This window comes from Orussus abietinus, unplaced genomic scaffold (assembly GCF_000612105.2).
Source record: "Orussus abietinus isolate OABI.00-Male unplaced genomic scaffold, Oabi_2.0 scaffold153, whole genome shotgun sequence".
Taxonomy (NCBI): domain Eukaryota; kingdom Metazoa; phylum Arthropoda; class Insecta; order Hymenoptera; family Orussidae; genus Orussus; species Orussus abietinus.
The window spans coordinates 132,918-160,377 of NW_019394311.1; the positions used below are offsets into that span (position 1 = coordinate 132,918).

Genomic DNA, 27,460 nt, shown 5'->3' on the forward strand with positions numbered 1-27,460 from the left:
TTAGCAATATAGAAAATCAGAAAACGAGTGGAAAGAGCTCCAGCACAATTCAAAATGGCGGCGCCCTTCGTCGTTCTAAAAGAACCTTAACGGACGCTTCAATCCCTACGATTACAGGACCTAAAGTAACGCTGCGCAGAAATTTACGCACAAACTGCAGCGTCAAGGAGCGGATCGGCGACCCTTTGTCTCGAAATTGGTATTCGTCGGTTGTTTCGGCAATTAATTACGACTACGTCGGAGGAATCCTCGATTCCTTGGCTCGGCCATGCCGCGCTCGAGCACCGAACGGAGCGGACGCTTCGGCGGAGTTAACGTGCATAATGGTATAATGAGGCCTGGCATTTCCATGAAAGTGAAAACACCGAGTGAAAACTTTCTTTCTGTAGCTTGTTTCACTTCCTGTGCGCGTAACCTCGCTCTCCTGGCGCTGCATTTCTATGCAGCTTCTACGAGTCGTTTACGTAATCCCCGAGCGAGAAAGAAAGTTTCTACCGCGCCGAGGTTAACATCCTCTCGTCCATCTATTTGAATGTAGCTTATTAACGGGGAGAGAGAGAGAGAGAGACAGCGAGTGAGGGGAGGAGTGGAGAAAGACGGGGCGGAGAGAGAAGAGAGAGAGAGAGTGAAAAAAGACCCGCTCGCGGAACCGGAGCGAAGCGCGCTGCGAAAGGAACACTCTTCGAAACGATCCCGCGAACAATTGATTTCGCAATGTCCTCCTCAAAATAAATAAATAAACGTGGAAGCGTGCCCTGTCCTTCCCCTGGATGATCGTAACTCATTAGATGAGCGCGTTACTTTCTACCTTCACTCTCTGTCTTAACGGTGATTCATGTAACGCACTGATTGGATATAACCGCCGTACGGGTGAGAATGTCGAATCGGCATTCAGCGATTACGGAGACGCGTGTGTAAGTAATGGTAACGATATTGTAGAGATTTCGAGTCCTTCTCGAACCATTCAAGGCTCTTAAACGAGGAGAGTGAGTATGCACGTTTTTAGGGGACAAATTCGTAAGGCTATCTATTTTTAGGAGTCAATCAGCCACCGATGAAATATACAGCTCCCATTACTCAATTCGATTTGTCTAGTCCTTAACGTGCTCGCAGGAGCTCGCAGGTTTACGGAAAAGTAATATATTTTTATATTTTTATTGTCAATGTTCAGTATAGTGATATGCAGAGGATTCCATTTGCCTTCGGCATCTTTGTTAGTGCCCCGATGATTTTTCACCTGCTGGCAAGGTTATGTTAACCTGACATTTAGTACTGAGAAATCTGCGTTTCATCTTTTAACCGCCAGAGGGGGAAGATTACGTGTAACGAGCGTTCATTCAAGAAGGACGCGCTACTTCCTAGTGGATTATTTTATTATGAATGAGTTGAGGAAAGATAGAAGTTAAAGAGAGTACAATTAATAATATATTTTATCTTGAGTTTAATCTTGAGTTCCGAAGGATTGCCAAACGTGTAATCGATTGGCGGAAATTTTGAAATCGAGCGGCCAGCAGACGACGCTTCGCGCACAGTTTTCAAGATGGCGGCCGAGAGCGGGAGCTCATCGGACGAGAGCTTGTCGAGCACGAGCGACAAATTCGACCCGTTGAAGGCCCTCTACTCCCCGAAACTACGGCTGCCACATCCAACGGCTCCGATCTACGACAATGTTTGCAAATACGAATCCGTGATGAAAGGAATAGCTCATATTTCCTCGAAAGTGCGTGTGTAGCCGCCGCGTGTTGGGACCTGCGCGCGCATATCGTTCTACACTTCATTCCCATCGTTACAGAAAGATGCCGCGCCGGGGAGAGCGAGCGGGGCCGCGGGACAGTCGCGGCGAAGGTTTTTGCCGCATCAAGGTGAGATGTCGTTCCTAACCTCTCGGTCCGTGCGTCATCGTGCCACGCTCGCGGAGATAACTTCTTCCGCAAGCGGCGAGTTCACCGGTTTTCAAGGCTGCAGTTAGCGTCGACTTTTGACCATGCCCTTTATGCCCGCGTAGAGACTCCGCCGAGGATTCGGATAAAACCCGTCACGCCCAAATACCGAAAGCGAGTGTATGCAAATTCGAAGGTTTCCAAACCGCCATCCTACGTTGCATGAAATATCTGCACAAATACTTCTCAACATAGGTTAGGTGGCACAGGTAGTCGGGTGAAATACGGTATCCGCGAGGTTAGCGCAAGGTTGCGAGACCTCGGTAAGGTTGGTTCGCCGCGTCGGCAGGTTGGTTCGCGAGGAGATACCGCGGCGCGCCGCTAGATGGCGCCAACACAGCGCTTTTAGCGGCCCGGGTCGCGCCGCGCTACGGGTTCGCCAGAGCGAATTTCATTCATAACGTCGAACGCGGGGCGAGCGGACACCCGATACGCCGTGGCTGTCCGCATCCGATTTTAGATCGGTTCCTCGGCCGGCCACGGCGTCGCCGAGCGGCTCTGAAACTGGAGAAACTTCCGCGGTTCCTGGCCGTGCCGGGTCCGGTGCCGGTCGCGGGCCGGTCGTTACGGCCGCGCCGAAGACCGTTACCCGTCGACTGGATCGCGGAGCTCGGCTTTCCGACCGCTCCTTGCCGGATCGATCGCGGCCCGCCGATACACCCGCGATCCTAATCGCTGCGACTCGCGATCCCCCCATCCCCCTCGAAGGTACATCGCACCCGATCTTCGTTTCCGAGCGGCCACGAGCCGCGACCGAGTCGACCGACCGTGGCCGACGCGACCGCGAAGGTCGGCCGCGATCGATTAGCGACAACGTGGATTCTGACCTCTGTCAAAGTGTGCCGACTGATGGCCACCCGCGCGCTTCCCTCCCCCCCACTAAGAGTACATCGCTTCTCCTCGTGGGTGCCCGCTCTCGCGATTACAGCCGAGAAAAACGGAAAAGTTAGAAGTAATAATAAACCTCGAGGCGGGCGAAAATATACGAGAATTCGAGTCTCGTCTCCTAGAATTTGTTTTTCGGCCGCGTCCCGAGACCGGGGCTCTTCGCGCGTCCAGCCTCCTCCGTGCACCCCGGTATCTATTGGCCGCCGGCCAATTACGCGAGGCAGTCGATAAATCACGGATCCCTGACCCAGTGCAGTTTTATATTTACGTGTTACAGGCTGTCGCGCGTACGCGCGCACACCCGAGGATAGATATTCCCGTGTATATAGGGCCGCGGCGCAACGCCCGCGGGAGTCGCGAGCGCATGCAACGCATACAACGCTCCATGCTCGCGAGGGTAGGGCGGGAGGCGCACGGCGGAGAAAGGGGGAGCGGGGCGGTGGCACGGGCCAGGGGGGAGGGGGTGTCAGCGGCGTACGTACGGAGTGCAGCACTTGTTGCGCCCGGGCGTCGACCTCGACTCAACCCGAGGCTCCGCGAACCGGCCGCCCCGTGCCCCTCGACAACGAAACCGACGAAAAATTTCCCGCCACCGCCGCCGGCCCCCGTGGACGCTTCGCGGATGGCCCGCGCCGACTCTGGCCACCTAATCGACGGGCGACGCCGGAACCCCGCGCCGCAGGGACCGACTTTACCGACGGGGTCAGACTGCGCGCGCGGACGGCGAATAAGCGCGCCGTCTAGAATGGTCCCCCGCGTCTCGCGATGGTTGAGCGAATGTTGAGGGCTTGTCGGACATCCGGCATGGTGACGGTTCGTTGCAAGGGGTTTCGTTTGAATTAGAATGGAAGCTGGGATTGCTGACCACGAGGACATATTTGTTATTTTAATTGGGATGTTGTTTTAATTTCGATGGAGCGGGTGCGTTTAAGTGTATGAGATGTAGGCTCGATATGTCATGAAGTTATGCAATGCGGGGTGTTAAGGAGACGGTCGCATGGCCGTTTTTTCGTTGACTTGATTCGGTTAAATCGTTAGTGTTTCGGGGCCTGTTACGATTGATTCATGCTTCGTATTACTGAATGTTAAAGAGGTGCTCTAGAATGGGGGGAAAACGCGTTTGAATCTGCCCAGTGGTTCTCGAGTTTAATGCAAATATGTAGATCGACGTAAACCGGAGAGTTTATTCCATGCTCCGTAAAAACGTACGAGTAAGATTGGAAGGCTGCTTTATTTATGGGATATTTTGTAAACCGTCGCGTTTTAAGTAAGTCGACCCGGGGGTGATTTGGAGCATACTAAAAATCTTATCTTCCTCGCGGAGTCTCGTTTCCGAAAATGGAATATTTTTGTTCTTTCGTTTGCAAGGTTTAGAAGGGTAGACGTACTGCACGAGAGGGGCTTAGCACGTGCTCGTCACGGGAGATTCAACGACCTTAACTACCTGCGACAGATAGTGCTTCCCCGGAAGCAGTTCCTCCCGGTGCTTCCCTCCAGACCAGCGATTACGCGCCAGAGGTGTATTTAAAAATAATGAATCGCATTCCCGGCGTCTCCATTGAGGCCATTGTCGGAAACGTCGCTCTTAAGAAGCCCAGTCCCGCTTACGACAAATTAGAGGCCCTCTTACTCTCGAACGAAGAAGAAACGCGACACTTGAAAACGAGGCTTAACTGCCGTAATAACCGAATCTGACGTCAATCCGAGCCCTTTACCTGTTCCGGGAAACGCCCCGTAGAATGAACTTAATCGGTCGTGCGATCCGAGTGCCATCGACGTCATTTAGAACGGGCTGCGGCCGGAATAAAACGGACCGCCGAGGACCCGTCCGTTCGTCCCCCCTTTTATCCGGCATTTACCTCGACACCTCCGAAACCCTCGAGGCTCTCGAGACCGTCACGTGGGTCGAGTCGAATCTCCCGGAGGGGTCGCGCGGCGCGGCGGCTGCACGCACGGCGCGGCCGCGCGGGCGCAACGGCGGCACTTGTTACGCCCGGACGTCGACCTCGTTGCTGCTTGCCGGAGGAGCGCCGGGAGCCGGCCGAGCCTCGCCCCGCGGCTCGCGGAGGCCGCGCCGCCGCCGCAGCGACCGGGAATTTCCCGGGGAAAAAATTCCGGGAAACCCAAAAATTCGCCCGAAGAGGGAGGAAAGGATCGAGAGTCCGACCCCGATCCAGAGTTTCATCACGCAAGTTCGGGGTCACGTCGCACGGAGCGCGACGCGTCACCGCGTCCAAAGAGGAAAGAATGAAAAAGGAAATGGTCTACACTTTGGTTCTAACCCTATCTTATTATACACCGTTAAAAGAAAATATTGAGATTTGATAAAACTTTTGTTGGAAGTATTATTTAGACATGGTATACTAATTTTATAAGATTTCCAAACAACGTGTATAACAAATTTAATACGTTAATTTAATACGTAAGCGTGCTCATCTCTTTTCGATAAAATTTCAGAAACTTCTGATGTGACGTTGCAAAATTGCGAATTTATTTTAAAGTTTGTCATAAATGTATGATAATTCACTTTCGAGACGTGAAATTTATAAGTTTACCCCAACCTTACGAATCAAAAGTGTATGAATTTTAAGAATATTTGAAAGAATACATGGCTCATCGAACACAAACGCTACCTAAAAAGTGGAACGCGTGGAAACGTAGAGGCATAAGTCACGGTGGCGTCGAATGGGTGCATGGAGACACCGATACCCCGTGACTTACCCCATTAAGTTACGCATGTTTTTTTTTTTTGTACTTCAGTTCGAGTTTGCGTAAGATGAGTCCGATCGCCGAGGAATTCACGGGGAGTGCTTATGGTAAAGGTTAGGGTTCTGATAAGGAAGACATAAACGGTTTCCATGAATTCCTTCCAGTGGACAATTAAGTTAGGGTTAAGTCAGGGTTAGGGCGGAAGCATAAGCCGGACTGAAAACCAATCAGAACCGCGCTTAACCTCGCGAGTCCCTTCGTCGCAGTTCCGATTGGATTTTCATCCTTGACGCGTCGACGCGCCGCGGTCAGTGGGACTCCAGCCTTGTCTCGTCGACTCCGTTAAAACTAAAAAACCAATAAGACCCGAACCTCGTGCATAACTTCTGCCTCGATTTCAATTGGGTTTTCATCCCGGACGCTCCACCGCTTCGCGCTTAGTGCGACACCTGACGCGTTCGGTGTGACTCCGATCTTATCTCGTCGATACATTAATGTGATGTGAAAGTGGCATCGAAGAGGTTTTGTTTATAAAACTTTTCTCCCAACTCGATTTACCGAATAGTTTGAAACTTCACAACGCGAATAGGAAGACTATAAGGAAGGTCCTGAAACTCATGAAATTTCAATTCCTTTCAAATTTGTTTATAGGTATTTTAAAAATAGTTTATAAAACATGAAACTTCCCGAGTTTCAGGACCTACCTCATGGTCTCCATATTCACGTTTTAAAGTATGAAACGATTTGGGACACCCAGTTCGTAGAAAAGTTTTATGAACGATTCAGCTTTCGGATGCCACTTTCACATCCCCTTAAGCCTGAAAAATCAATCAAAACAGCTCACAATCTCGTTCGTCCCTTTGGCCGCAGTTTCAATTTTATCTTCATCCCCGACGCGTTGTCGCGCCGCGCGCAGGGCGACAGGACGATCCAGGGTCCCTGGACGAGTCGCGAGCCTCCCGGTCGCCGGACTCGGCGCGGGGAGAGAGAGAAGTAACGGAACACCGTGGCGACCGGCGATGTTTTCCTTTTGATTCGCCGCCGCTCGTTGCGTAATTCGAGCGCGCGAGCGCGCGGGCGAGCGAGAGGGAGCGCGTCCCTCCCCCGTCCCGCGCCTCGTCCATTTCTTTCCTCCCCTTCCCCCGTTCCCCTCTCGGCCCGCGGATCCGCGCGCGCCGCGCCCCCTTCCATCCCCTCTCCCCCGTTCAGCGAGGGAGGACGCTCGCGCGTCCCAATTCGCTAAAAGTACAGCCTTCCGGATCTGGAAACGCGCGGCCACTTCCGCGACACCCGGTACGCGGCCCGATCCAATTCCCGGGGTCTCCGTCCGTGCTCACTCTCTCTCTTCCTCTCTCTCTCGGCCGCTCTCGTGTCGCGACCTATCCCAACGTGTAACGGATGACTATCGCGCGCGCGCGGGAGAGAGAGAGAGTCCGAATCGGTAGCGCTCGCCCTTTTACGACGGACGACCTGCCCTACTCGGGACGGGACCTGATCCAATGACACTTTTCACGTTCTGAATTTGGAGCGAAGCGTTCGAGAAAGTTCTGATTGTTCATCAATTTTAGAATTTGCATGGGAATGGGGTAGAATGTTCTGAGATCGTTTAAAAATTGGCTCGTCGAGAGGAAGAGTTTAGGCGGAGGTAGCATCGTCAACCGATTCAATGACACTTTTCACCTTTAAATTTAGACCAAAGTGTTCGGCAGTGTACTGATTATTTGTGAATCTTGGAGTTTATTACAGGGATTGGGTAGAATGTTTTGCGATCGTTTAAAAAATTGGTTTCAGCGAGGCTTGTCGAGAATCTAAGACTTTCAGGCCGAGGGGACTATATTATCGACGTAGGTACAAATTGACGTTAAACGTAGCCAGCGGTTTTGCGTTTAATTTCATTAACGAGTGTGCACTCGGTCGGCGCGTGGGATCGCGTTCGATGTCACGTTTGCGTCGTTACATTGAAGCGAGGAGCCGTGTGGGTGTCGATCCGCCCCCTACCGTCGACCTGGAGATTTGTTTATCCGAGGAAAAATCCCCGATCTGTGAGAAAGACTGCGTTAAAATCGACGGTACAGTCTCGCCGGTAACCCGGGCCGATAAAGAGTACTTCGAGTCGTTCTAGGGTCTATTATTACATCGACAGTTCGGAATCGCTTCGCAGAATAGACCATTTCATCCGGCCGAATCTTCTGGTTAAGCGAAACTCGCTCGAGAGAGCGACGCCTGTATCGTCCGCCTGTATCCATACCTTCTCTACGTTATACGCCACTACGGAGGCGCATAAATATTCACCCCGCAGGATTTTTGCGGTATGTCGAGATTTTTGCGCCGTCCGCGAGACGCGACACGACGCGACCGCGGTCATTCCGCGCGACGCGACGCGCGTCCGCGATACCGCAGGCCCTTTTCTAGGCCTTTTGGCCGCGCATCTGCCGACTCGTAGATCAACCTCCTACAATCTCTTTCCCCCGAGAAACCCCCGGCCCGTCTCGGGCTCGTCTTCGGCCGGTGGGCGGCGGCGGGAGGGGCAAAGGGCCTTTTCGCAAAAGTAACAGTACCTTAGGCTAGCTCGCGTAAAGCAAACTCGCGAGAGAGCGAGCGAAGGAGAGGGGCACGTGGCAGGAGGGAGAGAGACGGAGCGAGCGAGGTATATGTGGTCGAGGCTCGATGGCTACTCGCTCGCTCGTTCGCTCGCTCGCTCGCTCGCCTGCCCGAGAGCTCGGCTCGGCTCGACTCGGGTGCGCTGCCCGGCAGGACGTTGAACCCAGCGCGACTCAACCTGGGGATCATCCGCGGGTACAGGGGCCCGAGAATCCCGCGGCTCCTCTCGCGTCTTACCTGCTCTGCGTCCGCCCGCATACTGGGGCGCCGATGAGGGATCGATCGCGCCACCCTCCTCGGCCCGAACCACTGGATCGAACCCCAACGGGGCTCCATGCACCGCGCCGGAAAGAGGGAAACTGGCCGCGGGCACCCTCGAACGGGAGGGCGGCCATTTTGTTGCCAAGTATTGTCGTTGGTCGTTGACCACAGAGTCCGGGCGAGATTTTTGCAGAAATTTCGTGTCGGGTACAAGATATATGTTTTTGTTACGGTAGATAGAAAAGTGGACCAGGGGAGGTGGAAAATCGGTTCTGAACTTGCACTTTTTGAAAGATCAGGACCGTAAGAACTATCCCGTCGATTACTGGAGTGGACTACTGAATTATGAAGGGTTATTTAGAATCAAGGGAACCTGCACCACGGGAAAAAGGAATACCGGCCGATAAGTGGACTCGCTGAGAGCACCCTCAAATGGGGAGCGGCGGCCATTTTGTTGGTAAGATATCCACGGGGGTGGCTCGTTGTCACCGCGGGGTTACATTCACCGCTGATCGTTGACCCCTGAGCTGAGACGCGGTTTTGCAGAAGTTGGGGTGTATGGGATATATATTTTCCCTCCTATCCAACGAAGAGAGGCCTCATGAATTATGAAGGGTTATTTTAAACCGAGCGAAAGAGGGATGATTCTACCCCACTTTTAAACGTTATTTGGAAGAAAGCGATCTTGGTCCAGAGAAGTCTCTCCATTTCAGAATTTCTCCAGTCATGCTGGAATTGTGACACCTTACTTGGATTGTAACAGAGCCGAGGAGTGAAAACAAGCATGGCCTAAGTGCATATCAGGGGCGAGTTGATAGTTCCCCGATTACAGGGGCATAAGAAGGTATGCGGCATAGTTATCAACTATGCCCTGAGATAACGACTTTTAAACGAGTTTCCGAGGGTGGATAAAACTTTGTCGAACTCGATCGGTCCCATAATCCGACCGGCGAATATTTACTCTTTTGAAAGGGAGAAAGAGGGGCGGCATTCCTTTCCTTAATTCCCCCGAGGAGGCGCATAATTCCTGACCAATTAAAAATAGACGCGATTAAGCGGCATATTACTTTCGGTAGACGTAACAGGTCTTTCCAAGGGAACCGGATCCACTTCGGCGGTGGATAAGCTCGGCTCGGCGCGAAATAAGTCCAAGACCGATAAAGCGAGGCGAAGAGCCGCGTCCGAGGGAGAAAGGTAGGCGGCCGGCGAGAAAAGCGGAGAGAAGAGGCGGTCTCCGTTTTGCGAGGCTTCTCCTCCCTGTCCATCCACCTTCGCCCTCGGCCCCCGCCGAGGCGGTGCAAACGTAACGGTGTTCTTTCTACCGTACGAGCCGAAGGCTCTAGCGACTGCCGAGAGCTTATCGTCCGAGAGATCCCCAAGGAACTCCGAAAAACCCGCCCGAGGAACGTGAAGCGAACTATTTGCCCCGGAACCACGGACCCTCTTCTGGAATGCTGTGCATCTTTCTCCTCGCCATAACCCCAAAAACCAACAAATTTCTCGGCCGTGTTCACTTTTTAGATCCATTTCGTGAATATAAAAATGAATTAGTAGCTCGTTGAAGTAATTGCCCAGCAACCATGGCCCTCCCTTTGGAACCTTTTGGATCTTTCTCCTCGATATAACCTTAAAATCCAAAAATCATCTTGGCCACGTTCATATATTTTTTTAGAAATATACTGTAACGCTGGATGACTGATCTATACACTAACTGGATAACTGATACGTATTTGTTCCATACGGAGACGACATTGCCGAATTCGAGGTACACCAGCGCCAACTACAGATGGGTAGCGATACTAAAGAAGTAACGTGTGCGCATGTGCAAAAGTTTTGACGCATGCACAAATACTACAATATTAGTTGAAGTGCACATAACTATGTGCCTTCAAAACGGCACGCCATTTAGTAGGATATCTGCTATTCAGTTAGTATATAGATCAGTGCGGGGGATATAAAAATGAACAAGTAGCTCGTTAGAGCAATTGCACTGGAACCATGAACGAAAAAGTTCGTGACCACGTTTAGATATCATTTAGAAATACCTTATAATGGTGGAAAAAAAGATGTATAAGTAGCTCATTGAGATAATGACTAACGAGGATGTGCACCAAAAAAATGTGAATTTTATATTTCAGGTTTACTTCAGTTTTAATGTCAATTATTAACTGAAAGAATGACGCGCTGATTCTCGCAGATGAGTATAAATAGGAATTGACTGTGAAAAGAATAAAATAAAATAAGCGTTTCACTTTTCGCTACGCCCCCATTTCTTAACACGTGCGTGACATACGAATTTCGCTTCAAAAATAGCTAACAAATGGACGTCGCACAGTACGGCGTGTGAGTGTCCGTGATAAGAACTCCCCTTTTTCTCGCAGCATGCAAAATAAATACGCTCCTCGTTGTTGATTTAACGCGAGCAACGCAGACACGATATGGAGCGCATGAAAGCTTAATTCGTAACGAAGAGATAATCCCTGGACTGCCTGGAGTTAGGGGTCCGGTCCGTAATATAGGTTATGAAAGTTATTAATTAATGCTTCCGAACGAGTTCCCTTTATCGCTTCTGCGAGTTAATGCTATCCTTAAATCGTCGAACGAGGTCCATCGTTTCTCCGTGCCCATAGGAAATACCGCGACACGGCAGGTGTAATTGGGCAGATCCAAAAGACACCTAATTCCCTATCTTTGCATCCCATCCACTTTCATTCCTCTACGCCACTCTCACACTTTCTAATCCCTCTTTCGATTCGCGCAAATACCCGACACGTTCGCTAATTAATTCAATAAATTATATAAATTAAACGAATCAATCAACCAATCAATCCAAAACGTCTCAAAAGACCCCCGATGCATCTCGAGTCCCACCCACGGGTTTTCATTCCACCCCCTTATCCAGCCACCTTTCTCTCTCTCTCGACCGATTAGGATCGGGACCGACGGCAGTGAAAGTGGTGGCCGCGCGTAATCCGCGGGAAAGAAACAAAGAAAAGTGGCAAAGAAAAGCAAAATGCCCGCGATAGGGTGGGGGGCAGGCACGGAGGAGTCCAAGAGCCTGTACGGTGGATGAAAGTTATCGGAGAAAGCCAATTGGCACGGCAGACCCGGCTATACATCGCTGCACTCGCGACTTTCCGTCTCTCCTTCTCTCGGCCCTCCCCTCGCCGCTTGCACTCGCCTATTGGCCTCTCTCTCCTCCTCGCTATACTCGCGTGACTCCGCCTTTCTCTCTTTCCCTCGGCTATACGTGTGCGTGCGCGCTTAACCGCCCGCATGTCTTGCATCTCTTTCTCTTTCTCTTTGCCCTCGGCCGTTCCTCGCCTCTCCCGTCTCTCTTCGCGGTCGAGCACGATGCTGCTCGGACCGGGTGCCACGTTCTGCCCTGTATAGCCGAGGCTTTAATTTACGTAACTCCGCAGCGCTCCTCTTTCCGTGCCGGGCTTGCAGGAACGGAGAGAACGGTTGAGTTCTCTAGGCGTCCTCCGGTTTTCTGGGAATGATGAAAAAGGAGACGCCGGGCGGGACCGGTCGGACATTTTGGATTTCTTGCTTTTTTTTTTTAGGGCTTTATTATTCTTAGAGGATGGGGGGAGAGGGGTGGGCGGGGGGTTTTGATTTGCTGTTTATGGAGTGGGTCGCTTTTTGGAGCGTTTCAACTGTTTAATGGATTTTTTTTAATAGTTTTTTTTTAAATTCTGGGAAGAGATGTAGGAGATGCTTTTCTGGCAAAATGGCGGATTGTGTGGCACAAACATGAACGTCAGAGTATATGGAGAGTTCGAAATTTCCACATTGGGGGGCAAACTTGCAGGAAATGGAGAAGTAGAGTTGCATTAATTAGGAAGCATTTCCATTAGGAAACTTAGATTTTGATATATCTTCCTGTCTCATCTAGATGTTCCTCCTTTGTGTATTCGAGCATAAACTTTAGCGGGTTTGGGCTCTGTTTGTAGATTCTTATGTCCCTGGGCAGATTTAAATGTATACAGCGAATGCAGAATTATGGATTAAATGAGCAGTAGTTCTTTTGGATGGAAATATTTCCTGCCTGGGAGGGACAAGAGACGTACAGCTTGCTGTGCTTGATTTAATCGGTTATGCTTTAATTGCCTCTTCTGGGCCTTATACGCGCCGCGAGAGTCACAGCGGCCCACAAAACACGGCTCTTCGAATAGCAGGTGAAGTAAGGTTGCTTTTTCTGCAACTCATTTTCCCGGAATACCTCTCGGAACACGAGCCGGATGAAAGATGGACTTACTTCACTCGGTAGAAAGGATCGATTAAGATCGGACCAACCGACGCGGATGTCTGAGCGACGCACGACTTTTATATCACGTGATTCTAAAGCTCCAGATACCGCGGACTCGCATCTCGCTAACGATAAAACTAATTAGACAACTAATAACGCACAAGGAATCTGATTACCCACCGCGAGAACGTAATGAATCCAGGAGAAATTACAGCTTTCGGTTGGAAAACCTGGAAAAATGAGGAGATGTCGTTAACCCGTTCCCCGTATCGCCGTACCACGACTTTCCATTTCAGCATTTCTAGTCCCACCTGTTGCCAGTGATACGTTAAGTTTTTAATGGACTTGATATAGATACTCGAAGTGATACTTTCCCAGATTCGAGCGCTCAATTGGAAGCTTCCGTTGATACTTTACAAGCATCCTTTAGATCATATTTCTCCAGAATAACTTTCCCCGAGAGACTCAAAAAATGCAAAAATCCCAATAGAGCATAAAATTACTAATCTCTTTCGTTAACTCTATCTTAACAGAACCCGTGCAAGGAAAAGGTCGTGGCAGGAGGAACGAGGACAAGAACCTCTTCGCCAAGATGGAGAAGAGTCTGGGACCACTTGGGATGCTCTATACCTACATGGAGAACAGAACCCGAGTTAAGGTAATTAATAAATAAGTACTAAATAACCAATAAATATCTAACCAATTCAACATATTTCATTTCATCAATCTGCGCCACCCTGGAGTTTTTTTTCTCTCGTTTTTCGCCGATTTTCGCGAAGCTGCCGTGCGTGACATGGAGGGTAAACATATCGGACGTGTACTCTTTTTTTATCCGACGTTTCGACATGGAACGTAATAACAAGATCGGCAGGGTCGATGAGGGGAACACCGCGAGTAATTTCCTCGTATGAGACAACGGCGACCCTCGGTACGTTTCGTCCTTCACCCCGGGCCAGGTGGCTGGCCTCGTCCCCCGGCAAGTGGCGCGGATTCGCAAGATTCGCGAAGGGCGCGCTCCGCACCCGCCGGCGATGGGCGTCCACGTGCTTCACCCCGGCGCGCGTGTGAGGCACACGAGCGCGCGGCCCGCGCATGCGCGCCAGTTCGCCTTGTGCCGTTCGCTGCGTGACACACTTTCGCGGGCGCGTGTAAGCCCTTCGAGACTAGCGCGGCGCGGCAGGGTCAACATTCGTAGCCATGGTTACGGGCGCCCCGCCGCCCCGGCCGCGCGCCACCCCGCACCACCCGCGGTAGGCAAGGTCACACCCCCCGAAGCCCGACCGTTGGCCGGCTTTCTTCCTGGTTCGCGCCCGAGTCGCGACTTCGTTCCCGAGTCACTCGCGACGGCCGCTCCACTCGAGGGAGACGACTTCCGAGTCGCTCGTAGACCTCGCCTCTCGACTTGGCGCAACATTTGGCTTGCTCTCGTCCGAGTCGCGTTTCGAGATGAAACTCTATCCCATGGAAGAGGGGTGCATTGTAACATATCGCATACCTTGGGCGCGCTTATCTCGAGAATGGCTAACGTTAGTCCACCGACGGCTAAGAGGCTGTCAAAATTGGAATCAGGTAGCAACTGTTACACTGAGGAAAAAAGTTGGTTGACTCAAAGAAATATACATTGCTACAACAAAATTCGTTTAAATTAACGATATAATTTTTCTTCTCAACGAAATAATTGTCCCTTGCAATTATGTATGATACAGGCGACGATATATATATTTATTTCGGTCGACTAATCTTTTTTCTCAATGTATACGAAGCTGAGATTTTGCACGATAAAGAGTTGTTTTTAAGAATCTCGGGTATTTTTATAGCATGGATGCCGCACATTGATCTGACCGCGAAAATGGCGGATTTGAGAGAGGGGTAACAAGGGGGCTTTCTTGGCTCTTTCTTTTTTGATGGTAGAGTTGCGTAACGCAGTATGGCAATGCCTATCTAAAATATTAAGCGATTAGTTAGGATTGCGGGGTACGTGTGTTGTATTTTCGTGTTTCACCCTAGAATCGATCTATATTTTTCACTCGTTGGGGTTGAATCGACTTTATTTTTGTTTTGTTTATGCCACGAAGACGGGGCGGAGGGTGATGTCGCGACTCGAGAGACTCTCGAGTCGCGACATCACCCTCCGCCCCGTCTTCGTGATTCGGTGAATTTGGAGCAAATGACCGAAGCGGTGACCTCGCCGAAACCTTCGGTCAGCTTTGTTCCGAGGGTGCGTTTCTGATTCACCCCTCGACTCCTCCACCGACGGGCATTTATGTACAGATAGCTATCTAACGACGTCCTTATCCCACCGTGACTAATCGTCGCGGCAGGGTCGCTCCTTTTATTTTCATATATCGAAAGCGAGAGGACTCCGAGTCGACCGAGCCAGACATATAGAAGCGTGACGGAGGCTTTGAAATTTGGGTCGGGAGAGAAAATGGAAACGAATAGTAGCGGCGCTTAAAGCGTCGACCTACTCACGAGGAGTACTACCGTTTGCGCGTGGATTTGCACGTTCGGCTTGAAAACGAAACCGACGACCGGACTAGAATCAGAAATCAAGGTCACTTCCCTCGCATGTCCTATCGGGAAACGGGTACTAAGGATTGAAGGTGAGGAATTATTTTCGCGACGCCGTAAAAAGCGCTCTAACTTAGCAATTAAAAGGAAATAGGATCTCTTTTACCGAACGTCGTCCTATCGTAATTGTGTACGAGTACTAAAGATGTCTCTTCAGAAAATAGAGTCACATTTGTTTCCTTTTCTACAATTATTAGCTGCATTACCTGCGCAAGATTGTAGGATATGTAAAGTACAGATTTCTTATATGATGACATTGGGTCAAAGTAACCCAATTTCTGTATAAGCGTTAAGGTGATACGAAAGTGAAATTTGAGGGTTTCGTTTATGAAACTGGGCATACTTAATCGTTTGAAACTTTACCATGCGAATATGGAGGCTCTAAGGAAGGTCCCGATACCCAAGAAATATCATTTTTTATTTATTTATAATAATTTTTCATTTGTTATAATAAATGACGTTCCATGGGTGGCAGAATCTTAGGGTCTCCATGTTTTCGCGGATAGATTTAAAAAAATTCGGTACATCAATTCGAAGAAATGCTTCATAAGCGATTGACCCTTTTCGGGTCACCTTAAGGCGATATGAAAGGGTCATTCTACATGTATAAGACGTGAAAATATTTATAAAACTTTTCTCCAAATTGGGCGCACCGAATAATTTGAATTTTCAGCACGTAATTATGCCCTAAGGCCTTAAGGAAGAATGCGATGCTCGTGAAATTTCATTTTTCACAAAAAAATGTGATTTTAGTTCTAGTCTAGGCTAAATAAGGAAAAGTTTTTTTATAAAAAATGAAGTTTTACGAGCATTGTGTTCTTCCTTAGGGCCTCCATAATCTCGCGATGAAGTTTCAAATGATTCGGTACACCCAATTTGGAGAAAAGTTTGATCAATCTTTTGACTTTTTGGTATGTATATATGACACTTTTATATCACCTTAATATTGCGTAATCAATTTTCAGTTACAATTCTTCATCTTGCCCAGCATCGAAGAATGACCCTCCACATTCCTTCTCCTTTTTTGACGAAGTAAACGATGTCTGGACACCCATCCTCGATGCCAAGGACCCGTCATCTCGCATCTTCAGACTCCCTCGGAACTCGACATTCGATCCATGGACTACACGATTTCATAGACTCGACTCATATCACTAAGCCCCGTGTGCGGTAACTCCCACGCGCGCTGCTCTTCCCTCCCAATGCGCCATTAGCTCGCGAGGCGGCCGTCAGATGGCGCTCGTGTATATCAATTTTATTATAATAAACTCGATATATCCAGTGGAAAGGCATTGAAGGGGGCCTTGCCTCGACGTGCACTTCCGCGTATCACCCCGCTATCTTGTCCCCGCGGCATACGTAATAACAACAAACGGCCGCTGCGGAGCTACCAGAGTCATTAAGTATAATTGTTGCCGGACGGTGAGCGCGATTGCCGAGTGTGCGCGCGCGCGCACTTGCTTAAGTCAGGACAGACATATTACGAGAAAGATAAAAAGAAAGGATATACTCTCTTTGCTGCAAAATTTATTCTGCGAACTGAAAACATGAATTTTCTTTGAACAGTCTGGTCCGAGGTTAATTTACACAATTCTGGATACACCGCATGTGCCTTGTCATCTTTAAAGTCCAGCCATTGCTAATATGGAATTATTATCCTTTTCTTGTATCATTTTTATCCTGTCTTGAAGTGATATTTTTTTGAGTCTCCAAACATGAATTAACTACGCTTCACCTAGGTATAGGTATTATGTGGTAGGGAGTACTTTTTAATTTTCCTTGGGATGAAGAAAATCTTGGTGGGATCTAATTCCAAAACACCACAAAGGATGGTGTTTTGGGGCTAATTTTTACGTTCGAGGTTGTTCCCTACCAGGTTTTTCTAGTATCACGTAGAAGCCGATAGCGTAATTCGTGCGAACGATAGTCGCCGATAAAGTCATTACCCTAATGTCTCCGCGAGTTGGTCGATGAGGTGTCGTGTTCGGACGACGAGAGGTGGGGGGGGGGGAGGACTTTTTTTACCGCGACGTGTCCTCTGGGAGTATCCACTAGGTCGGAACGGGCAGAAAAGCGACAAAATGAATTTCTCCCGTTTAATCTCTTCCGAGAATCGAGAAATTGTCGATACACCTCGTGTCGTGCGAGCGTAATCACGCTCGGCCGTTTAAAACCCCCATTCCCGGTTCAACACCTCCTCCTAATGCCCCTTTCCCCACTTTTCCCCGTCCTACGTTTCATTTTCCCTAGTTTCTTTAAATACAGACGCCGAATGAAAATAAATGCTCCGCTAAAATATTTCCTGAGAAACCTTCGGCCGCCTATCTAGGCGTTACAGAAAAGGGTAAAACCAGTTTGAAAAAAAAAGTAACAAAAAACAAAGGATGTTAATATCCCCATTTATAGGGTTAAAAAACTAGACTTATAGGACTTTCGAGGGTTTTCCGGTGAAACCGTCGAAATGGCGACGAAAGAATTTCTTGGGACCCGACTCTATGCGACCCGAAGAAGAAACGCGAGTTGCAAGGGTCGTCTTGGGGTGGGTTCCGTGATTTTCTATAGGGAATCCAGAAGTTCGGGCTAAAAGTTATCCACACAAGCTAGTCCTTTGGACTGGTCTTGCTCCATTTTTAAGTAGAATTTTTTCCCACGTCATGCCCGCTCCCCGCGGATCGAGAACCGCCGTCGCTGTTCGATAATTAAGGTCTGGATATTTACGCGATTTCTCGTAAGAGCTATACCGGGAAGCTGGCGCGCTCGCTCGCGGCACGGATTTAAAAGGAATCGTATGTCCTTTATGCGAAGGTCTACACCAGAAGCGAGCGCGGTGTCAGAGGCCACGTGGAAGCATACGTGGTGGCCTTTGATAAGCACTGGAACCTGGCTCTGGAGGACTGCCTGGAGGTTTGGACCCGCAAGATCAAGAGGAAGGCACCTGCTCTCGGTTAAGTATAAGGTTGAGTCCATTTCCCCGGGGGCTATCCTACAAAACATGGCCACGTCTCCTTCTCATCCCCATACGGGGCTGAGGATCATTCCCACAAATTATCACGAAATTATTGAGTCCTCATCTCATTCTCTTCTATAACTTTAATACTTTAACACTTTCCTGGGAAGATACTCAGGTTCGGATTTCCCTTCGAAGTCCTATGCGTTATGGATGAACATGGACGTTACTTTCGAGCTTTATCCTCGGATGACCAGCGTCTGATGTCCTAGGCGGCGATATTAGGAGATGCCGCGTCATAGTCATGACTTGTCACCCGACAAGCTGGCCCTCGCCGTAGAGAAGGACGTCGTCCTCGGAGTATAATTACTCCGAAGCAGGAATCTGCTTTGTGCGACTACGTTTTATTAACGAGAGATTAGTCGAGCCTCGTCCCTGGGGACTTTTGTGAAGGCGACCAGGAGGGGTTACAATTTCATCTGCACGCGTTTTTTTCATGTCCTCGATTAGTAGAAGACGGCGTTTTGGATCCGGATTCTTCAAGGACCAATTTATGATGTCGCTTTTGTGGAGATATTAGGAATGGCGTCAAATTCAGGATCTAGCGTCCATGCTGGACCTCGGGAAAGCAAAGGATGCCGCTTTTTCATGAGCGCTCGGTCCACCGATTCCACGGCCAATTTGTCATCGGCTCAGGGCTGCAACGATCAATGCGACGCGCGTCAATTTATAAATGTGCTTAATGTGCACGGTATCTTTGTATTAATCTGCCTGACCTCGAAATACACTCGGCGAGCGTGCGCACACGTATTTATCACTCGCGGATTCTAGCGGTCTATCGGCGAGCGCGTAACGGGTGTCCGGGAAATTCTATCTTGTCTTGACTATCGTAATATCTTGGCTATTTTTAACCAGCTTCCGACCGAGCGACAAAGGAAACGTTGGATGTCCGAACACCGCGCGATTTTGGCGTAACCTGGTTAGTCTCCTCTAATGTCGAACCGCAGATACGCGAAAAAGGCTAAATAGATGAATTTCATTGGCTTATTTGCTTATTTTTGCCAATCTGACAGCGATGCTGAAAATTTAACGAGCTCAAAGAAATTCAGAGAAATGAGGAGCTAACGAAACTTCTTTCTTTAGGGGGGTCCATAATCAACGATTTCGGTTAAGTCGGTTAAATATTATGGCGACATGAATATGGGGGGTCACTCGTTTATGAAACTTCTTCCGGAAAGTGATCATGGAGGCCTTAGAAAAGGTTCTGCCCCTTTGGGATTTCATTTTTTATAGCAATTTTGACAATGGTCATAAACAAACTTTTTAATTTCAGATTTCATGGGCGTTAGGATCGTCCTTAAGGCGTCCATATTGACGTGGTAAAAATTCAAAAGATTTGTTGCATCCTGTTGGGGGAAAAGTGTCATGGAAGAGGCTCCTCAAACGCCGCTTTTATATCATCTTAAAATTTTGTGATGAATTTCATTGCCTTATTTGCTTATTTTTGCCAATCAAACAGCGATGCTGAAAATTTAACAAGCTCAAAGAAATTCGGGGAAATGAGGAGCTAACGAATCTTCTTTCTTTAGAGGGGTCCATAATTGATGATTTCGGTTAAGTCGGTTAAATATTAAGGCGACATGAATATGAGGGGTCAATCATTTATGCAACTTCTTCCGCAAAGTGATCATGGAGGCCTTAGGAAAGGTTCTGTCCCTTTAGGATTTCATTTTTTATAACAATTTTGACAATGGTCATAAATAAATTTTTTAATTTCAGATTTCATGGGCGTTAGGATCGTCCTTAGGGCGTCCATATTGACGTGGTAAAAATTCAAAAGATTTGTTGCACCCTGTTCGGGGAAAAGTCTCATGGAAGAGGCTCCTCAAACACCACTTTTATATCGTCTTAATATTTTGTAAAGAATGCTAGTCAAAAAAATATGGAAAAAATCATTGACGTTTTTTTTTTTTAATTACTTCGGCTCGTTCGCGTTATCGCTGCTGACGAAGTCGTTTCCAAGTTATAGTTTTGCTTTTACAGTTTGTGTAAGTCAGCGTCTGTGTAATCATTGACCGTCGATAGCATCGAGTATCGTTTCGGTGTTGCAGCGACATTGAGCGACTCGGTCTCTCTCGTTGACGAATGTAGAAATCGCAGAGGTTGCCTTCGGCTATTCAAGGGCGGCCGGAAAATTCCAGTTTAGTTGAAAACTAACGCCGACGAAAGATGTGTATTTGCGGATGAAAATCAGTCGGCGATTTCCGTGTGCCTTAGCGGCGACTCGATTTCCTGATTCTTCGAGAGCTCCCAGTATGGATAAGTCTTATCGTACCACCGGCATCGACTGGCCATGAATGACTCCCGATCCTTAGTCGTTTCAATGAACGACCACTGCACACCGACGACTCTCAGTGTAACTATCGCCCTCGTTTTTGATTTCCATGAAAGGCCGTATTTTCTTCGAATTTTCACAAAGCACAGAGGCCTTCCCCGCCAAATTAACTCGCCGAGAAATTTCTCATTGACATTCATCAGGAGAGAAGAAAAAGGAAAATAAATTGCGTAAGGACAGACCTATCTGTACCGTCGAGTGGCAGGAGGTAACTGACTAATCGCAAGAAAATAAACGCAGAATAATGCGAAAAATTGCGATTTTTACGACCTGCTTTCCTGGCCGACGTAAGAACCGAGCCCCGATAACGCGACGTGATTTTACTGGACTGATGTAAGGTTAATGGGGGACTCAACATGGACCTTTAAAAATGATTCGATTTTAAGGATGCAGGGGGGAAGGAGCGACTTAGGTAAGATAGGAAGGTTGGGATCTTTTTTTAATACTTTACGCATCGATGTCATCCCTATAATGATATTATCTCCTTCGGCTCATGGTCTTGATCAAATACACCTGCCACCACCAACTGTGTTGTTCTTAATTGCGTAAAAAATGTTTACACTGTCCAAACGTGTCCTCGCGCTGTTTAGATTGGTCTTTGGAATAGAAAAATTCATCACGGATCATCCGATCGAACATATTCGAATAGATATCATTAAACCGAAGGCCATAGAAGCAATCATTAACGAAATGTCAATTTTTACTTATCTATCAATTCTCGGCAGCTGACGATATGACCATCGCAGATGTTCATAAATTTTCCAATTACTCATGGAAATTAAATAGTTTAGATGAACAATTTCCTCAGCGGTATGAAGTAGAAGCAGAAAAAGTCATTTCCTCAGTCTACCCGAATAGTTGGATGTTTGACCCAAAGCAGAGAGCGCGCGTGTCGTTGCGCGCGCATCTTGATGATACGGCTTAAGGGTCAAGTCCGAACTCGGGGCAAGGACCGACCTTGACAACGTCATCAAGGCATAAGGATCAACCATGATGTTACTAATTGCAAAAAAAAATTCCACTGTCCGAACCTGTCCCCGTCTTTATTTTTAATCGATTTAAATCGATCTTTCAAATGTAAAAATTCATCACGGTTTGTTCGACCATATACCTTGGGTTAGATATTTCGCCAAATGTTGAGGATGCATTCTTTAACGAAATGTCAATTTTTTCTTATCTGTCAACTAATGACAGCCGCAGATATGACCATAGAAGGTATTTTAAAAATCTCCTAATTATTCGCAAAAATGAACAAGTTGAAAACTTTCTCTAGGGATATTAAATGGAAACGAAAAAAGTCATTTCCTTAATCTATCCCGAAGCATAGAGCGCGCGTGTCATTGCGCGCGCGGCTTGAAGATACGCCTTAAGGGTCGAGTCCGAAGTTGGGGCAAGGACCGACCTTGACAACGTAGTCAAGGCATAGCTACGTTCGATACGAGGTCCACGTGGCCCCGTATATCTCTCTCTTTCTGTCGCCACCCCTCGCACCCTCCCACCCCGGCTCGAGCTCCTTTCCGCGATTTTACTCCTCGCATCTTCACTCCCCGCCATCTAACTTCTCCTTCTTATTTCGTCACCCTCTGGAGGTGATCACCCCTTCCCCATATCCGAAGTTAGATCGACCCTCGCGGGCCTCCAAAATTACCCGACTCCCCCTCGTGCTAAAAATCACCTCAAATTTGCTTCGCGCGGTCTGGAGGTGTCTTCCCCTCGAGCGCTTAAGAACGCCGAACAAATCGTTCCGTTTCATTTTTTTCCTCTTCTTTCCATTTTTGCATAAATCCATTTATAGAAATCATCACTCGCGAGGTTTGTAAAAAAAATCCATTATAACTACTCGCCGTGTCATTATGTAACGTTATGAACTGACGATATGAAAAATAAATGAATTCAAGATTCATTGCGAGTGCAGATATGTAGGTGTTCTTTTTATCTTCTTTTTTCTTTTCCTAACGGCGTGATACATAGCCGAGGAACTCCAGTTTTTAGTTAGATCGGAATTTTAAATTCGTACTTGTCTTTGTAATAATTATATCCGTGGTAATTGTCTTGCAAGGACAAGTACTCGACGAACTGCAATACCGGGCACCGGCGCAATAAGAGAACCGAACGGGTGCAGTTTAATCGTGGCCAGAATACAAACTTTCGATTCCACCGCCCCGCAGTCGTAACGAATCGTTAATCCCGCTTTCAGTTATCGATTAAAAATAACGCATAATCGAACGGGCACTCAAGGTACCGGCGTAATTGCCGTTGCGCGTGGCCGTCGACAAAAGGAGCATAGTGAATGAATACTGATTAATACTTCCGCCGATTAAACGTCGGATTAGTGACAGAATGACCGATCCGTTTCATTCGTATTAGGATCGACCGGGGACTCCCGCGATGCTCTATTTTCTTCGCTTCTTTGCCCACGGACGCCAAATTAATGTCTCCAGAAGCATATGAGCAAACCGAGAGATGAACTCGTCCTCGATGGATTTAATTGCAAATTTCTCTAAAATACGAAATAATTAGATGCAAAAATCATCCCATTCGCGTTAAGATCTCGCCCGATTATGATCCTCAGTAAACAAGAAATTTACATTCTAGGCGAAATTAATAACTTACAACGTTCAAAATATTTCTTATCAAAGAAATTACTATCTTGTAGAAGTCATTGGCGTTCAAGTTAAATAACGACAGTTTTATACCAAGGGAAACTAGCCGCGAAAAAAAATATCCTGTACAATACTGGTCTGCAATAGTTTCCTGAGCCATTAAGGGAAAAATATTAATTTCTCATTTCGAATAGAATGTTGTAATTTCTACTTTTCTACAAGAATGTTACCAACTCCTAAAACATTCACATTTTACAGCGAATCTACTCATTCTTCCAAGACGCGTATACCCAAAAAATTCACCGCCTAACGAATAAGAAAACCTTCGCGAAACAAAGCTGAAAAGATAATTAAACATCGTTTGAACTTCGCGTTAGTTTCATTTCCCCAACCCCAAACCATATTTCACCGATAATATCAAGTGAAGATCTTTTCGCCGCAAGGATTCCTATTCCCATCGATAATGTATTTTTCCCTCGATGCATAGACACCCATCACCCGGTTTATCAGTGCCCGATAGAGAAACGCGTCTTACAAAAGAGACGGCAATAACTCGCGGAACAACTTTCATCGAAAACGGCTTCATCTCGAGAGAAACCGTAATTTCCGTCCAGAAGCGAAAACGAGCGTCGCGAGCGTTCCGCTGATCGAGGCAACGGCTGGGCAACACCAAGGCAACGTCGAGACAACGACAACGCCGCGGGGCAACGTCGAGGCAACGACAACGCCGATGTCGGTTTACCCCGTGAGTTACGGGGTGCAGTGCGATGGGCGACGAGGGAGAGAGGGGTAGTTGGCCTACTGACGTACTTTGGGCGGGTCGCGGAGGGTCTTGGTCGGGTGGTGGCTGCGTCGACCTTGAAGAGCGGTTCAGGATCGATGGTCGGCGGTACACGTGTCGCGGCCTCCGCCCACCCCCTCGCCCCGGAGGGTCCGCCACCCACCCGATCTCGGCGGACACGTGCCCGATATAAACAAGCGCGTCTTTTGGCTCGCGCCTCGACCCGCTGGGCGTTTTCGCAATTCGCCGAACCGCGCCCCTCACCCCCCCCATTCCGGGCGCGAGTCCGCGCGGATCCTGGCCACTCGGCGAGTCGCTCGTGCGACGCCTCGCGAGGTTACCCCATATCTCGGAAGGCTCCTCCCCGTCTGCCGATCGTTGATTGTGGGCCTAGGGAATTAAATAAAAGATAAATAGAAATACAAAAACAGGATGAATAAGGGTGAAGAACGGAGGGGGGTGATCCGTCCGCATGCATCGAGCGCGCGCCACGCAGGCGCACGACCAACTGCCTTCCGACGCCTGACGGCGACCCACAGGTAAAAGCGGCGTTGCGAATTTTCAAGGGGCCCTGCGCGTGAAAGTCCGCGCATACGCGCGCGGAAGATCGCAGAGGATCTTTCTAATTGGTACGTTCTCCCTTGTGGCCCGACAGGTCTCGCGGCCGATTCGAGTGCCCGGCCCCAGATGCCGAAGGTGATCGTCAGACGGACCGACGCTAAGGGGGAGACTCTGGAGCGCCACGTCCCGCAGCTGTTGATCCGGGGCGAGCAGGTCGCCGTCGTCGTCAAGATCGGCTGAGGGCGGGCTCCCGTTCGATCTGGATCGGCCGTCGATCCGGGAATCGGCGACCACCCTGGTCGCTTTACGACGCGACTCCACCTGGTGCGCTCACCCGCGGCGCCGAGGGCTTAATGAGAAGCGCCTCGTGGGAACGCTCGTATAACGAAAAGTCCCGGCATAAAGTATGCGTTTTGTACGCACTCTTCACGTATTTACGTATTTACGTGCGGTATGGGTGGTCCCCGATCGCGGCCGGCCTCGCCGATGGTGTCGACACTTCCGCCATGGGGAGCACCTCGCGCCGGCGACCCTCCGCGGGACGCGTTGCACTTTTCTATCCGATTTTTACGAGTCTCCCTAAAGCATTGGATTTACCAGTTTTACTTAAGCCAACATTAACGCGTAGAATGCGACTCGCGAGAATAAGACGGCTAATCGAGCATCGTGCGAATTATGCGAATCATGCGAATGGAACGTACTCTGTGGATAAAATGACTTTACACCCCTCTATATGAAAGGTGTAAAAATTGTTGAACTTGCCCGAGAAGGTACTGCGCCGATATCGATGACAGAAATCTCGTTTTTGCGAATTAATTATTTCATCAAGTTTGTTTGTTTGTCTGTTTACGTAAATCGTGATTAATCTACGGTGGAGTCATATTTAGAGGGGTTCCTTCTCAGGCGAGGTCGAGCTCCGGAGCGGCTTTAATGAATTTCCAGGATTTTTCACGTCGCAAAAGTGCATCGCGGCACCGCGACACGGTGAAAGCAAGCCGCGGGACGGGGGGTGCGGGAGGGGAGGGCCAGAGGAGGGCGGTACGCGATCCGGGGCCCTCTCACTTTCGCTCTCCGGAGAAAGTCGGAGCCCCCCGTTGCCCACCCTCCCTCGACGCCGCGATTACCCGCTACGGTGCTCGTACTCTCCTATATCCGGCTCTATACTTAGTATGCTCGAGGGTTAATGCACTCGCGGGAACCATAACCTCGGTTTCTCGGCGCACCGCGAGATTCGACGCCCCGGGAAACATGGCTCGTTGGTGAGGGTGCGTCTTCTTCACCCCCAAGAGTACGCCGAGAACGTCGGCGGTAGGCGCGAAAATTCTAAGGATATGATATAAAGCGGGGATACGATGCATCCGCGACGATTCAAGCGAGAAAACGCGAGAGATTTTTTGCGCGGTGTAGGGTAAAGTAAGGGATATCGTACCGTCGGTCAAATTGTACCACTACCATATGTAAGAACATACCCTAAGCAATGGCCATATAACTGAAAAATGATGCTCAAGCTTGCAACATTTGTTCATACCTAACTATTTGGTGGCAGCATCGGTGAATACTAAAGTCAAAGGCATATTATATTAGTTTGCTAACGCGTTACTAATTTTGCCATATCGTTTCTAACCGATTACCCCATATGGGGTACGTTAAAAAATTGTCACTAATAATTGTTAAAAAGTTAATTTAATTTCCATGCAAATACATTGCCTTTTGCATAAACCTAAACGGACATTTTAAAAATTAGAAAACTGAAAACAACTCCCACCGAAAATATTGTCCCACCACATAATCGGTAATTCGTCCCGGTACAATTAACCCAACTGTGTTCATTAAGTCAAAACTTTGGTTATCTAAATAGGCATCCTTCGATAAACGTGATTCTGTTTAGAAATGGCATGAAAAAGAATCGTAGAACATGGTTATCCTAAGAAATGAGAAAAACCATTAAATTGTAAAAAGTAGTTTCATGAAAAATACGCTAATGTAAAATCTACTGAATTCTACATATTCATTTTTTGTAGTAAAATATGATTTATGTAATCAATTTTCTTTTCCGAATTTTACTTATATGGTCAATGTTTTGCTTTGAATCCATTTCTCGTATGTGGTACAAATTATCCGACCTTATTATAACAGAAGAGGACGATTTACCAGATAAGCTGTTTAATGTACTTTAAATTAATCCCTGTTTAACACTATTTCTACTACGATTTTGTGTATACCTATTTCGACCAAAAGGTTTTGATGAGCTGGAGGAAAATGATACCGCTAAATAAATTTAACAATTATTATACGAAAACTCAAAACATTAATTGAGAAAAAATTATTAAACTTTGAAAATAATTTCAAGTTAAAATTTTAAAAGGTGTCTTTTGACACCTTTGGTAGAAATAGTGTTAAATCGTACCGTTATAAGGAATATTTTATTTGAATGTCTACCGTGTTAAATAGCATTTATGCATTTGCATGTGTGTATATTGCATGCAGAGTTTCACAGGTAAATGAAATATGAATTCGTTTACTAAAACATCTTACCAAAAACATTTCTATTGGCATTTTTGTAAACCCGGTACAATTTACCCAACTTCACCCTATACTGTTTTTGCAATTACGAGTGATGCATACGATTTTTTAAAGATATTTATTGGCGAGGGCGCGTTTTTGTAACTTCTGAAAGTAGCTACACCGAGGACATCGGGGTTAGGAGTGAAAATTCTGCGATAACAACTTAAGGATGCGTTATAAAGCGAGGATACGATGTGAGTAAAGAATGATTGCACGATGTGCACAGTATTTGTAAGCACGAGCGATGTACAGGATTTTTTTTTTTAATATTCATTAGCGAGGACGTGTTTTCGTTACCTCTGAAAGTACAGAGAAGATGACGACTTTGGGCGCGAAAATTCTGCGACAACGACCTAAGGATGCGATATAAAGCGAGGATGCGATGC

At 48.0% G+C, this 27,460-nt stretch overlaps 2 protein-coding genes across 6 annotated transcripts in view; one reads left to right on the forward strand and one right to left on the reverse strand.

Annotated features, from left to right (window-relative positions):
• Window positions 1–27,460, reverse strand: part of LOC105697045 (ecdysone-induced protein 74EF) — a 182,272-nt gene that overhangs the window by 119,464 nt on the left and 35,348 nt on the right. The window contains exon 1 of one of the 5 annotated variants that reach the window (XM_012420007.2): window positions 20,149–21,904. The exons of the other annotated variants lie outside the window; for them this stretch is intronic. The gene's annotated coding sequence lies outside the window, so the exon portion shown is untranslated. Of the gene's footprint in view, window positions 1–20,148; window positions 21,905–27,460 lie in introns of those variants that run through there. 5 annotated transcript variants of the gene reach the window in all.
• LOC105697014 (U7 snRNA-associated Sm-like protein LSm11) lies at window positions 1,541–25,510 on the forward strand. Its single transcript, XM_012419947.1, has 5 exons — window positions 1,541–1,720; window positions 1,793–1,862; window positions 13,185–13,309; window positions 18,028–18,166; window positions 24,604–25,510. Exons 1-5 carry the CDS (start codon window positions 1,541–1,543, stop codon window positions 24,747–24,749), a joined length of 660 nt encoding a protein of 219 aa, XP_012275370.1. The 3' UTR covers window positions 24,750–25,510.

Bases quoted from the DNA above. Each gene is read 5' to 3' on its own strand.
- LOC105697014 (XM_012419947.1), top strand. From the start codon at position 1,541: ATGGCGGCCGAGAGCGGGAGCTCATCGGACGAGAGCTTGTCGAGCACG. The intron at 1,721-1,792 runs GTGCGTGTGTAG...CCATCGTTACAG, and splicing joins TAGCTCATATTTCCTCGAAA to AAAGATGCCGCGCCGGGGAG. The intron at 1,863-13,184 runs GTGAGATGTCGT...CTATCTTAACAG, and splicing joins AAGGTTTTTGCCGCATCAAG to AACCCGTGCAAGGAAAAGGT.